Source organism: Cryptomeria japonica, chromosome 7 (assembly GCF_030272615.1).
Source record: "Cryptomeria japonica chromosome 7, Sugi_1.0, whole genome shotgun sequence".
In the NCBI taxonomy this organism is placed as follows: Eukaryota; Viridiplantae; Streptophyta; class Pinopsida; order Cupressales; family Cupressaceae; genus Cryptomeria; species Cryptomeria japonica.
Window position 1 is genome coordinate 214216938 of NC_081411.1, and position 15722 is coordinate 214232659.

Here is a 15722-nt window from a genome sequence, read left to right on the forward strand (position 1 = left end):
GTTTTGATCTTCTCTCATCTTTAGCATCTCATATTTCCCTTTCAGGATTTGTAACTTAGCAAATTTCACTTAATTATCTCCTTCATACAGGGTCTCAAGCTTCTCCCAGATCTCATGTGCGGTTTGAAGTCCCATTACATTTGTCCTCTTTGAATTAGTCAAGGCACTCAGTAATGCTCCCTTCGCTCTAATGTTATTTTCAGCTTCCTTGATTTCACCAGCAATAACAAGTCCATTCAGAGGAGCTTAATAGGAATTCATTGTAATCTTCCAGTAATCTTCTCCAAGGCATCTTAAGTGAATTTCCATCTGGTTCTTCCATATAGCATAGTTACTTCCATCAAATCTTAGACTCTCCTTCATAAAGATAACACCTCTAGTTCTAGTTTCCATCCTAGATCTCCTCAGGCGGTTAAGCTTTTTCAAGAGGATCTAGTTCTGATACCAATTGTTAGTAATAACAATGAAGGAAAACTGAGAGGGGGTGAATTAGTTTTCACCGGATCTATAAACTTAATCACAAATATAGATCTAATAAACTACAACAATAACAAGGATAGGAAAATTGATAACACAACACACAACACCAAGATTTTGATGTGGAAAAACTAGTTAAGGGAAAAATCACGATGGGAACCTACCCACAATAAGATGATACTCTACAATAGTATGTGTAAATATTACAATGGGGAATGAACATGCATTCAGGCACACTACCTAGATCACAAAAGATAATGACCTGGAAGTCTACAACCCTCAGGGAAGTCTCACTAACTTACAATAAGATTTGGACTATGATCCAAAAGGAATGAACTACAATAATAGCATCTCCAAATGCTTGATGACAGTTCCGGTTTAGCACAATTGTCTACTCTGCAATACCAATCCTTTCTTAGTACACCACATCGAAAGATGAATTCTTGTTCGCACATTACCACTTTCTAATAACATAGACACAACCTCGACATCTAAATTACATGACAATATCTCCTATTTATACAATTCATCAACCTTGACAATAAGGTCGGCTAAACCCTCAACTCACTGTTAGAAAATTACATCACACGATACAAATATCAACCATCATATCAATATAATGATATACATGACATAATATGGACCTAATTCAAATCTTTAAATATGCAACACCAACGAAAATCATGCCAAGATCAATCACAACACACTACACCACCAAGACAATCATATAACACAAAAAACATCATCGGATCAACAAAATCACCAACAACTCGCACAACGGTCAATGTGGATCATCAAAACAAATGGGACACAATTAGGAAATACCAGCAAGCACGTTAGAATCATCAGAGACAACTACACCAATACCACTTATTAAATCTTCATTTGTCAACATTTAAAACTCAAGAACACTCAAACAACAACAACTATCATGAAGAAAGATAACTTGCAGAGCACCAAATCATGCACCATCTAAAATGAAGATACACAAGAACATCCCAAATAATCTCCCAAAGTCTCAGCTCAAGATCTAATCACATTGGAATATAATGGAAGAAATATTGAACTCTACAAAACATTGATCAGAAAAAACAAACTGCAAACCGGATCATATGCTATGATCAATTAAGCTTCCCGGATCACTAAACCTAATACATAAGAATATAATGATACTATAAATACTCCATACACCAAACCAAAATCCCAATAAACTAATTTGCAAGCACTAGAGAAATAAATCATACGAATATGTTGACATCAGTGACAACAACATACCCTAGCAACAACAATGTCCAATATTTGGATCCCTATAAAATTTTATTGTAAGGGGTTTTGGGTCCCCTCAAAACCTATTTTACCTTATCAAAAAATTCCATGGAAATAGTACATGGTGGATGACTAATTTTCCAAATGGGATTCAAAGAATGTTGGTAACTAGAATGCCTCTAATTAGGATTCCTTTCCCATAGCTAAATCTAAGGTTCTTCTTTAATATCTTCAACATTAGAAAGGCTAATAACTCCCTTTCTAGATATATCTATGTTGAATATGGATGTAGTTCTCTTTTATCAATATAATTTTATCTCTTTTTCAAAAAATATTGTCTTAGATTCAAAGAAGCATTGGGATAGGTTATGCTTTACCTTATCAACATCACCTAGATGTCATGAGTGCTAGTTTCAGAATTCATACTAATGATAAATAACTTAAAATTTTGATAAAATATCATAAAAAGAAACCTTGTGATTTTGTAAGAAGATGAATGATTAATTATTCTTGAGTTGGAATAGTACTTGGATGGTTGATCTCCTAGAAATTTCCTATTCTTTTCTCCTATAAAGATTACCTAGATGCAATCAATACTAAGCAAACCATTCATATTTGTGAGAGATAAATTTATGTGAAAAATAATCTATAAAACATGGATCAATAAATTTGATTCAAAACCATAGAATCAAATTTTGATTCTATTAATTTCATAGATATTTTATTTTCTATTTTATATGCATATTTTCATATTTTTGTACTAAGTAAAATCTTAAAGAATGAAGAAAATAAGATGAATGAGTGTAGTGTGGCACTAGCTACAATAATATGAACAAATATGAACAAAGAATCATCATTTCTATACATTACACCTTTCATAACATGCTTGTCTATATGTTTTCTAACTACACATAAAAAATAACTCATTATTTGATCAAAATAAAAAATGCAACGTACTTTAAAGGGACGCAAAGTTAAGGAAAAATTAGCCATATGAGTTAAGACGAAGTTACAAATGCATTAATTTCTTAAGAATTTCAATGTTTGGTGATGGAGCATAGTGAAATTCGTTCGATTCTATGTTGCCCATGCACATCACAAGACATTCAAAGTAGAAATAAACTCACAACTAAGTAGTGATTGAATTGAAAAGTATATCTTATGTAGAAATATAAGAGATCAACTAGCTAACATATTTAATTCTAATGCTACTAGAAATAAAATTGATAAAAGGTTGACTAAATTTAGGCTTGCTAGGACATTTCACTAGAAATTAATAAATTATGAGATAATTTTTAACTAATAAAAAAGAATAAATTGCTTAAGGGTCACTATTTAAGTGAAGATTGGTTTTTCATTTATTTTTGAATGTAAGGTCAATTCTTTATATAAATACTAGTGGATTTATTAGTGACCAATTATTTATTGGTATTGTGTATATATGACTAATAATATATGAAGAGATTTACTTTAATCAACATCATGTAATGTTTATTATTTATTTAGAAATTAATGATTTACATAAAGTGATTCTCTATAAATATTATTTATATAAAGTCATATTTTTTGCAAGAATCAGTTTTTCATCAATGAACGAAAAATGACAATAGATAAAGATCATCATATAAATAGTTTGAATTATTGTTTATAAAGAAGTTATAAGCGTATGGTATGTTCATTTTTAAAGAAAATAGACTAATACCCGAATCTAATCAATAGCCTTATAATAGTACTTAGATAATTTTATGATAAAATACAATTGAAATTTTAAAAAAACTATATTACATGAAAACGAAGAATTTGAATAAATAATCAAATTTTGTATAAAATTATTCTAATTCATAAAATTAATTTGCATATAGATTTTTTTTAAAAATTATAAATGTGAGCAAAACATTCTTTACTTCTGATCGATACCTTCATAAACAGCACTTAATTAAGATTTAATTAAGCATAATTCTATCATACGGTGTATGTTTATATTGGTCACGAAATTATGCGAAAAACTCGGAATGCAAGTAAACTCGGAATGCAAGTAGGCACTGATGGACCCAATAATTGAAGCTTTTGACATGTTTTAGAAGCTGTGGGAAAAGACGAGCACAGAATTAACCATCACTCTAGGACCAGCGCAATCCTTAGTTTGCATGTTTCACGTTGTTTTGGATAAGACAATGTTTACACAGTGGGGAACGAACTATTAGGGAATTAACATTCACTCAATTTCTGATTTAAACATGTTTCACATTGTTTTGCGTCCAGACAATTTTTATATAGTAGGGAACAGAATCGTACGGAATTGACAATCAGATACGACTAGTGCAATTCTTACTTTTAAAATGTCTCACATTGTTTAGTCGATGAGTCAGAGTGGACTTTACCAATTGTAAACCGATTAAATCGGCACTTGTAATGCTATAAATTAACTAAAATGGTTGAAGCTTGTATTGGTGTGAAAGCTCGTAGAGATTGTGCTAAGATGGCTTCTGTTAACTTCTCCATTTCCAAAGATTATGAGTTCAAGATTGTTAACACAGAAGTTATAGTGCCTGCTCTTCCAATGCAGCAGCACATCCTTCCTCTGTCAAACCTGGATCTCACTATTCCTCCAGTTTCTGTGCATGTCTTCTTCTGTTATAAAAATCCCTTTCCTAGGACTTTTGCATCAGCACTATCTCATCTCAAGACTTCCCTCTCGAAGGTGTTAGTGTCCTACTATGTACTTGCAGGAAGAATGGTTACAGATAGTATTGGCCTACCAAAGGTCCATTGCAATAACAAGGGAGTTCGCTTCACCCAAGCTTATGCTGCAGCTGCTCTTTCTCAGCTGAATTTATACAACCCTGATGAGTCTGTGCAGGGGAAGCTTGTTCCTTTACTTTCAAAACCCTTTTCGGAAGATGCCATTCCTGTCTTTGCTGTTCAGGTAAAGGTTTTTATAGAGCACATACTTCTTTCCACTTGTTTTGGTTTATGCATAACAATCTTAACAGGTTTTTGGCATTTACAGGTGACAGAGTTTAGTTGTGGAGGTATTGTTGTTGGCTGCACATTCGACCACAGAATTGCAGATGCATACTCTGCAAACATGCTTTTGACAAGTTGGGCAAACCTTTGTAGAAATGACTCAAATGTACCTCTGAATCCAAGCATCACTCGCTCTATATTATGCCCTCGCGATTCCCCTGCTTACTGTGCAGAAATTGACAATATGTATGTGAGGCATACTTCACAAGAATGCGGCCAAGAAAATCCTCACCCACCTTCTTTAGCAAGTAGAATTTACTATCTAGATGTGAAGAACATTATGGATCTGCAATTTAATGCAAACAAAGATGGTAAGCGCTGTACAAAATTAGAGGTGTTCAGTGCTTACTTATGGAAGCTAATGATATGCACCCAGAAGGTCAAGGACACTATGAATTGTAAAATAGGAATAGTTGTAGATGGCCGCCCACGCTTAAAGGAGATTGGAGTTTCTGCTAATTACTTTGGCAATGTCCTAATCTTGCCCTTTGCTGAGTCTGATGCTCGTTGTATAAAAAGCAAATCACTTTGTTGGAGTGCAGGGTTAATTCATGATGCCATACAGAGTGCAGCAAACGAGGAGCATTTTCAAAGATTAATTGACTTGGTGGAGACTACAAAGCCAACACCTGTCTTAGCCAAGATTTACTGCAGAGAAGATGACAATCAGTCCTGTGGGCCTGCAGTTTTGGTGTCTTCTGGACTGCGGTTTCCTTTGTATGAGGTTGATTTTGGATGGGGAAAGCCTACGTTTGGAAGCTACCATTTCCCTTGGGGTGGTGAAGCGGGGTATGTCATGCCAACTCAGAGCCCTGCAGGAGACGGTAGTTGGATTGTATACATGCATCTTCCTCTGGAACAGTTAAATGCAATTGAATCTGATCCCAATCGCATTCTACTTCCAATCACACAATATTTCTTACAGTTGGCTTAGGAATATTTTATAAACCTAAGTGGTATATGTTTGAAGCATTGTACCCACAAAATTGTACAATAAAATGGTGGAGATAATCGTATACTCAACCTTCAATTTCTTATGTTGTAATGAATTAGAAGAATTGAATTTATTAATAGTGTTGGCAGTAAGAGTCTTTAAGAAGTTCAAATTTTATTTCTTAATTTTATGAAATTACAAGTGCCAACAATATCTTGTTTGTCTAAAATCAGAAACAGAGGACAGTGATTTTCCTTCAAATGTTTAAAATGCTTGTCATTTTCGGCAGTTTGACATATCAATTCTTTAAGACTTAGCTTTCTAGAGAGGCACATTTAGTTGCGGCTGACGTATTGAAATGATTGGGGAATGCATATTTGGTTGCAGTAGGGTTTCTAGTGATAGCTAATGCTTTAGAAAGATTCGATGATATTTCTGCGAATGTGAGAGAATACATAGATCTTCGCTTAGATCATTTCAAAGCTATGCTTAATCTGGGTAAATGATGTAAATAATTTAAACAGATTAAAGACATCAATGCTGATTTGCACAAAGAGATTTTTTAAGAGATGTGTGAAGCTGTTAAATTCATAGTTTCTGCTGTGATTTGGTGTTGTTCCTTTGCCACATCGAGTAAATTATTCGAAATAGTTCGTTTCCATATATTCTTTGATGAACTTTCCTGCTCAGAAGTTACAGACCATACCTCTGTTTAATTGTTTTAGTTAAATGTAGATTCCTCAAACTAAATAAAAAGAAAGAAATAATTTTATGTTTTAATGGCATTTGTCCAGCAATGCCAAAGGTTCCTATTGGCTAAGAAGATCCGCGATGAACTTGTCTGTGTTCTTGGAAAAGTAGATTCTATGAATCCCGATTTGAATGGATTCAGCGTCTGATACTATTCATTCTTCTGGACGAGATAATTATAATAGGGTATATGAGCACGAACAATTCGAGATTCTACTCCGTAGCTCCCTCGGGCTGGGTGGCCTTCTCTTAAAAAGTATTCCAACCATATTTGGACTATGAAAACCTTCCAATAATGCCTAAGGAGGTCATATTGTCTTAACCAAACGATGGATTTCATAGAAGGGTTCGCCAGGGATTATTCTGTAGACGTGGTGGAACGGGAAGAGAAGGGCGAGGGAATTGCTGGAAAATTGAAGAGCAAACAATGCGGCAAGAGGAGCTACTCACTCAGTAACCCATCACTGCTAAATGATTGGTATTATAAATTAGCAATTAGGAGTCGCAACTTTTTTTTTTCAACAAAATGCTGATAGGTTTACATTTTCAAATGTGAAATAAAAAATTTAATGTTTTGGTATGGAAGTCAAATTGTAAATATTGTATAGAAATAACTTCTGTAAGGTGTACATTTACTCTTTCTTATAAATAACTTCAAAATAAAATATACCAAAAAAAAATTATTTAAATTATGTGTGATTATTTTTTATATTATGCATTCCATTGAAAAGACAATTTTTGATAGTGTAGTTTTCTTCACAATTTACATAGAATGTAAAAGTTTGTATTTTCAAATAATATGAAGTAGTTATAACCAATATCTAATTATAATGTTTATGTCTTGAATTGCACACTTTTAAGCTACGTGTGCAAGAGGGAAGCCCTGGTTATATTGTCATTTATTTTGCAAAACAATATCTATAGTTTTTGTTATTTTATATGATAAGTTTTAATCATATCTTTGATCTAATGATGAAATTAGTCATGCAAATGATTAATGTGACACGTCCAAAATTCAACCATCTAATAAGTCTCACATTGACTATGAACCTATCCCTCTTAATAAAAAAAATATCCAAGACCTTTCGCTAAAAGAAATTCTCTTTTGTACAAACATTTTTTTAGCTTGTAGTGATGGAGTCTTTTATCTTAAATAAAAAAAATTCTTTTTACTTCTACCTTCCAATTCAAAATACCAGAAAGCTTATTCACTTCATAGAGAAGCCCCCAAGAGAAAAAGAAGTTACATGCAACACCACCTACTCACAACTTGAGAACAATAAAATTCATTTGGGAAAGTCTAAATCAAATAAATTAATTCTCTTTTTAAATGTCACAAAAAACTCATCTTAAATGAGAGTCTTGTAACTCTTAATATGACGCAAAGAATTCCTTCACACAATGATGTGTCTCTCGTCTTCTTCAATCCAATCTTTTAAGAAAAAGATGGAATTTCATTCTCTTGAAAAAACATTAATCTATATTTATCTAAAGAATGGAATGCACTTTAACTTTTTTCATATAAGATTGCATATAAGCTTTGACCATAATGTCTCATCATAACCATCACTACTTCCTAATCATAAATAATACAATTTTTTGATTAAGCAGAAACAAAACATGAAAAAAATCCTTAATAGAGTGAAAACCTAAGTAAAAACAAATACATCAATAAAAAGAAAAAAAGAAAACAAATTAATTGAAGATTTTACTTGATTGTTTAGTAAATAGATATCATAGACTTTGTATAACTCTCTCTGACTCAAAGCAACACAAGCACTAGTGCTTAATACAACAATTGATATCTAGTTATCCTAATTCTTTAGAAGATTGTGATCAATCCAAAAAGATCTTTTTATGGTGTACATGTATTGACTAAAATGAGTTCTTACTCATCGTAATCAAATTTGGGCTACTACTATAATCAAACGTTTCCTCGTAAAATATAAAAGTAAATTAGAAAATTGATCTTATGAAAATTAATCCCAAATGTACACATCGCATATGAAGGTTATCTTGCAAAAGAAATGCTACGTAAAGCAATTGACTGATGCATGTGTACTTACTCCCGCAGGACACAATCACTCTACTTTCTGCCTCTAATAGTTGTAACTTTAAAATCAGCATCACCATTATGTTACATGGTTAAATCTTTTCTTTTTAATTCACCTGCTGCCAAAAAAAAATGTAACTTCGGGTCAAATAAGAAAAGGTATGAAAAAAGTGAAATAAACAAACAACTGAATTATTTGATTTGTGAATTATTTAAGCTAGCCCATTTTAAGAGCTTGTTGCTCCCTTAATCAAGCAAGCTAAAAGAAATGCTAAGGGATATCCTGTGTATAAAATTCATATCCACAAGCAACAATACGCATATATATTTATCAACATAATGAGCGGGCTGGTGCCCAAAGAAAGCGCCCCTAAGGACAACAATACAAAATCTTTGGAAGGATTAGATCAAATATGCAGATATTTATGCATGCAATCATAACAATCTTATCTGCTAACACTGAAAATATTTGATCGCTAAAAAGAGTTTTTTAATTACCAAAAACTGTTTATTGGGTTTTTGAGTTCGTGAATGTTGACCTGAAAATGGTTTAATGATAGGTTAAGGTTGTTTTGAGGCATGAAACAGATTTAGTGGCAAATTGTGAACTTCGAAGTCCATGATAAAAGTGAATCCCCTAGAAATTATACTTATGTTAATAAATTTATATTTAAACTTTTATATTTATAGTTATAAAAAATCAGATTAAAAAGAAAAAATATAAGTTGTTTTCTTTTACATTTTGATTAAAGTTTATTTTAAAATAAGATTTCTAATATTTTTTTAAAATTATTTTTTATTAAATTTAATTTTTATTTAAAGTTTATTTTAAATTATAAATTTTATTTAAACAAAATTTATAGTATCAAATATCTTTTATTTTAATTAAGATTTATAACATTTGTCTTAAAATTTATTTTTGTTAAAGTATATTTTAATTGAAATTTGCTTTACAAATTTTATTTAAATAATTTATTTTTTAGTATAAAAATAAAATAAAATAAAGATATACATAAATAAGTATAATAAATTTAATATTAAAATAGATACATAAAAGATTCATAAATAAGGAGAAAATACATAAGTTAATATTTACATTTTATAGTAGGATTTTTATTTTTTTTTGGAGTAAATTGAAGTAATATTTTTTTATAATTTTCATATTTAAATTCTCTAGATTTTTTAAATTCAAAATTTAAATAACTATGATAATAAATATTGTAAATTGAAATTTTAATTATTGGTTAATAAATAAATAAATATGATGTACATTTGAAATTATTTTTTTAATTTGTCATTGGTACTTTCTTAAATAATTTAAAGGAAATTATTTGGTATAATATTATTAAATACATATATAGACTGAATATAAATGAATAATGCATGAAGAAAAATTCTATGAAATATGATATGCAATATGAATAATGTAATTATATATATAAAGAAAGTTTAAAAAATAAATGATAAATATAAGAGATAATATTAGTTTATTCTCTCAAAATATTTATACTCCTACATTTTTTGGAATTTTTTTAGAATAGTAATTCATAAGTTCCATTGTTATATTATCTTGGAAATAAATTTATTACAATTATTATGATAGCATCTGGAAAGAATTCAATATTTTATTTTTGATAAGAAACTTAAAGTCAATGAATAACTATCATTAGTATACATGGGATGTAAAACTAAGGAAATAATAAGTTTCTCAAGTGAAAAAAATTAGTTTCTAATAAATATATTGTATATTTTTTAACTATGGGCAAAGATAGATTTAGTTTTTATAATTCATTCATCAAATAAAATCAAATTAGATAGAAATATGTAAATGAAGTGGTTCACAAGTTGAGTATCATTTTTAATTAAATTTATTGATGATTCATTTGAATTGAATAATGATCTTTTAATTTATCAATAGTTATATAATTATTTCATGCTATAATATTTGATTTATTTGTGTGTGTATTAATAAAATAATTATTTGATAAAAATATAAAATTTAATAAGGAATATTTTTAACTCGGGGTAATAATTATTTTTACATGTTCACATTTATATTCTACTCAATACTTTTATGAAGGGTATTTTCATCACTATTTCAAATATTTTATGGGGCTTAATGTAATAAAAAAAATCTTAAAGTTCAATCTCTTTGAGACAAGCCACTAAAACCCATAACACTACTTTATATATCACAAGTTGAAGATAAGTTGTAGAGGGTAGAGTTGTAAAGACACAATTATAAAAAGACACCATCATGCTAAAAGAGACATAATTGCACACAAACATGACCCACATACTTGATGCCAACTATATATCCAATGAAATTTAACCTAAAACAAAAATAAAATCATATCAACATTCACAAATAACTCATCTTATTGAACCACATCCTCTCATTTTCTATTCTATAAATGAAAGAGTGTACCATGCTATTCATGTGGATATTTTTATTTAAAAAAGAGTCTTTAAGACATGCTCATGGAATTGAAAAAAAAGGCAATATCAACACGAGCCCCCCAAAAAAACAACTGATTATAGAATGATGCTACACAATAAACCTTTTAATTCTACTACTTACATTAAACACTTACAAGTGCCTCTATATAGAGGTCTTAGAAAAATCTATAAATTCATTACAATCAAATAACAAATGTATAGACTGAGGTTGGTGGAAGAAAAATGGTGGTGAGAATATTTTGTCTTAAATGTTGATGGTTGGAGAAACTTCTAAAATTAATTTCTCCAACTACTCCCTCTTTGTTTTCCTCTGTCTAAATTTGGAAGTTGTGCCTTTATTAGCTTCACATCATACATCACAAAATACCTACAAAAAGACCACAAAATATCTACAAAAAGTTAACAGTGACTCTTCCTAATTGCAAGAAACTTGTTCATCACTTGCACATATGGAGACAAGGGAAAATGTTGGGGTTGTATAGGGGTTTGCCTCAGTTAGGCCTCCATTTTGCCATTCCACCTCCACAGACAACTAGATAGATAGATTCGATAAAAGATAAAATGATAAAATGCAAATAGAAACTATACTCCACTTAATGGAAGCAAACCCCTATTGAAAATAGATAAAAATGATATATTGATAGGCTAAATGCACCTATATGATACATATATTTAAAGATATGATAGATAAATTGCATGCAATGATAAAAGATAGATAAATGACAAGGCGTGCAGCCAAGCCCCCCTTTTTGAGATACGAGTGTGATGAAGCTCAAGATATGTTCTTGTTGTTGCAAGACAGTTGCAAGAGCACTATAGATAGAGATAGCTTGATAATGCTTGTAGAGTATTAAAGAAAGAATCAAGATAAAGATAAGAGAAACCATAGTGTTCAACATGAAAAATTCCATATTACAAAATTTGAAAATTTGACAACACAAAAAAATGGAGGAATCTTCTTCAATGAGAAGAATGATTAAGAAGTGTTAATGCAGATAGAAGAGAAAAATATGATTGAGGCAAGTAAAATTCGTAGGATGCTACCGCGTCGCATGGATGTCTTCGTGTTGCACTAGTATCATGAGCATGACAAGTCGATAGAGTTGGTAAGATTCCAGTCTAGAGTTGACAAAGCGATCTAGGTGGGCAAAAAGACAAAAGGGGGTACACGACCTCCGATGACATGGAGGAAGGCACCAATTGTACAAGGTGTGATTTTTAACATTACATTTTGTCCCCACTTTAGCGAGAATTTCTTTGTTGAGAGATGCAAAGATAAAGTAGAGGAAGATAAAGAAAAGAGTCACAATGGAGAGGAAAAACTTCATTGATTAGACAAGGTTGTCCCAACAAGATGAAGTTGAAGTTTGAAACAGATATTGCAAACTGATACATCACAAACACGCTAGCTATAGAGTAACATGTTAGATGAAAAGATAAAGGATAGATTAAGATGAATAATAGATAAGATGGCGTAACAAAAATGAACCTCGCTTTGGAGGAAAGCCCCTAGTTATGAAAAGATACAAGATAAGTGGCCGCTGTGATATGAGATAAGATATGAGATGCACCAGTATGGATAGAAAAGTGCATTATGCTAGATAGTTTTACAATAGGGTGATGAAGTTTGTGAGATCATGCCAATATGGATAACCATATGATAGGGCAATATTTTTTACGACATGGGTAGCGATACGCTAAATTGCCATGCGATTGGGTGATCAAAGAGATTTGATAATTAGTAAATTGGCCCCTACAAAGGTGAATAAAAAGGATAGATCAAATGGTTTTGACCCCATCTAGGCAAAAAAGATCAAGTTGTTTGGCCCCCACCTAGGAAAAACATGATAAAGAAAAAGATCAAGTAGTTTGGCCCCCACCTAGGCAAACATGATAAAGAAAAAGATGCATAACTTGTAGTTGAATCTATGATCATCTCACTATTCGGGAGTGGAAAATCATCTTTGAGAGAAGCTTTATTCACATCCTGAAAATTAATACAAATACAGATTCGACCATCTAGTTTTACTAATTGGAACAATGTTCAAGATCTAAGGCAAATAGTCAATGGGACAGATAAAAATAACCTTTAAAATCTTTTCTATCTCTGTCTTGACTAATAAAGCCACCTTAGGATTCATCTTTTGAATCTTTTGTTTCACAAGTGTAGAATCGGGGCTTAGTACGATATTATGTACCACAATCGACTCATCAATGCCTAGCATTTCTTCATAAGGCCAAGCAAAGATATCCAGGACTCGATGTAGAAGATCAAAATATACTCTAAATTCTTCAGGGGATAAAAACTTACCCACTTCGATGACCTTATGAGGAGTTCTATCACTCATAACGACGTCAGAAGTCTATCCACTAAGGAGTGCACTATGGTCTTCTGGATGAAACATGGGTAATTGTTCTTCATTATAAGATAAGGGTGGCCCCCTTATCAACAGATTTCCCAAAATACATTTGGGTATTTAAAAAATAAGAGAATAGACGTTTATGATGATAAGGAGGCAATTTAGCATATGCACCTATAAATTCCTTCAAGGATTCTTTCGAAGGAAAAAGCTCCAAAGAAACTTCATTGGGTGGCATTGCATTATCAATAAGTTCTAGATGAATAAACTTAAGGGGAAGAGGTTCGACATAAATCATGTTAACAACTAACCATGGCTTTGTCCTTCGACCCATATGGCGATATCTTAGTCCAGTATTGTGGTGATGAGGTTTAGCTTCCAAAGAAATTCAAATACCCTTTTCATTAGGTCCACAACCTTTTCCATCATAACCAAGTTATGATACAAGCTTATATCTAGGACCATAAGTATCGTGCAATTCCTTAAATGAAGGAGGTTTTGTATAGAAAATGTGGTCAACATGGTAAGCATCATCAACTTTATAGATGCATAGTTATCTTTTGTAGCTAAAGTGCATGATTTCTTAGGAAACTTCAAGTGGACAAGATCCACCTTGTATTCACCAACATGAGAGTTAGTGAAATCTAAGGAACCCCAATCATCACCCCACCATGCATTTACTTTGGACGGAGAAGATGATATATTTGAAGATGGTTTGCTAGGAGTAGATTCCAAGGCTTGTACTTCAGGGAGATCTGCTTTTAGGGAGTCTTTTTTTAGAGAATCCTTCTCCCTAAGTAGTTTCTCCTTCATGAGATCTTTCCTTTTAGGGACTTCTTCCTTCAGAACTCCCTCTCTTTTTCTCTTCCTTTTTAAGGAAGGGCACATAAGTAGAAGTCGTCACTCAAGAGGATAAGGTGGGCACATAATTTTGAAAAGAAGGCATAACTGAGGCTTGACCAATTACTTCTATTTGACAAATGTGCATAGCTTCAAGATCAATCTTGATTGTGACAACTTGGTTATTAGTTACAAACTTTACAGATCCATGAAGTGTAAAAGGCACAAGTCCCAAAGCATGAAGCCATGGTCTACCCAAAAGGAGATTATAAGACAAAGGACCTAGCATCACATGGACAAGGGCTGGAATAGTACTAATTCCAACCTTCAATAATAGTATGAACTATCCCTACAACGGTTTTACCACTGTTACCAAATCCTCAAATAAACAAGGAAGAACCTGCCAAGGTGTTTGGATCCACCTTAATTTTTGGTAATAGATCCAAGCTACAAAAATTAAGTGCAGAGCCCGTATCAACAAGTGTTCACCTAATATCCACACCATTGGCATAAACAATTATCATTAAAGGATCTACCAAATCTCTCACTTCTGGAGGCGAGAGTTCATGGGGATATAAAGTGATACTCTAGGAATCAACATGAATATGATCAATCAACTCATTCACATCCACTAGTCTCATAGAAGAAGGTAGTAAGATCTTTTGCAAGGCTTCCTATAGCATACCTTGATACACTGAAATATTTTGAAGCAAATTCCATAGTGAGCTCTTAACAGGAGCAACTTTAAGTTGCTCATTAAGATCATAATCACTAGTTTGTGTATATGTTGGTAAAGGTGCTTTAGGAAGACTAGGCTAAGAGGGTTGTTGCAAGATGGTTGCAAGAGTGTTGTAGATAGAGATAGCTTGATAATGTTTATAGAGTATTCAAGAGAGCAACAAGAGAAAGATAAGAGATCCAAGAGAAATTCCTCATTAGTGGAATCCTTTCAAATGAGCAAAGAAGAGCTTTTAAGGCTGGAAAGGGGTGCAAAGAGCTATTACGATTGAAAGCGAGCCAAGGGACATGTGTCAGAAGGCATCTAATTAACTACTGGATGCAAGATTCCATGAATTCATTGAGATATTAGAACAACGTGCGGATGTCTACATGACGCGCTATCATCTTCTTAAAGATAGGCCCAAATTGGGTTTCAGGGAAAACGGGGGCACTTTGTCTTTAGAGCCGATGATGTCAAAATGATGGGATTTTAATCATGGATTTGTCACTAATGCACTAGGTGCCATGTGTAAGTATCATAAATGAGCTAAGTACAATTTGGGACACTACAATAATCATACATCTTTTACTAAAATAGTAAGTAAGATATCTACATCAGTAGCTACAATAGTGTTCTCACCTTTATTTGTGCTAGTTGGCTTCTAATTTTGATCTTTTTGGCTTCACTTCTAGATATGTCTAGAGATTTTCCATACCATTGCAAAGGATTAAAACACACCACAAGCCCAACCAGTTCCTCCATATTTGAAGTTTCATCATTTTCACATCCTCCTTAGTATTGCCTTTTGTTAGCTCTTTTTGTTCATCTCCCTTC

At 32.1% G+C, this 15722-nt stretch overlaps 1 protein-coding gene across 1 annotated transcript; it reads left to right on the forward strand.

Moving 5' to 3' along the window:
• Window positions 1-4174: 4174 nt before the first annotated feature.
• On the forward strand, window positions 4175-5704 carry LOC131855910 (coniferyl alcohol acyltransferase-like). The gene is made up of 2 exons (XM_059208422.1): window positions 4175-4669; window positions 4754-5704. The coding sequence occupies exons 1-2, from the start codon at window positions 4175-4177 to the stop codon at window positions 5702-5704; spliced, it is 1446 nt and encodes a 481-aa protein (XP_059064405.1).
• Window positions 5705-15722: the final 10018 nt, after the last annotated feature.

Excerpts from the sequence above, each read along its gene's own strand:
- LOC131855910 (XM_059208422.1), top strand. The coding sequence starts at position 4,175 with ATGGTTGAAGCTTGTATTGGTGTGAAAGCTCGTAGAGATTGTGCTAAG. Across the intron at positions 4,670-4,753 it reads TTCCTGTCTTTGCTGTTCAG|GTGACAGAGTTTAGTTGTGG; the intron begins GTAAAGGTTTTT and ends TGGCATTTACAG.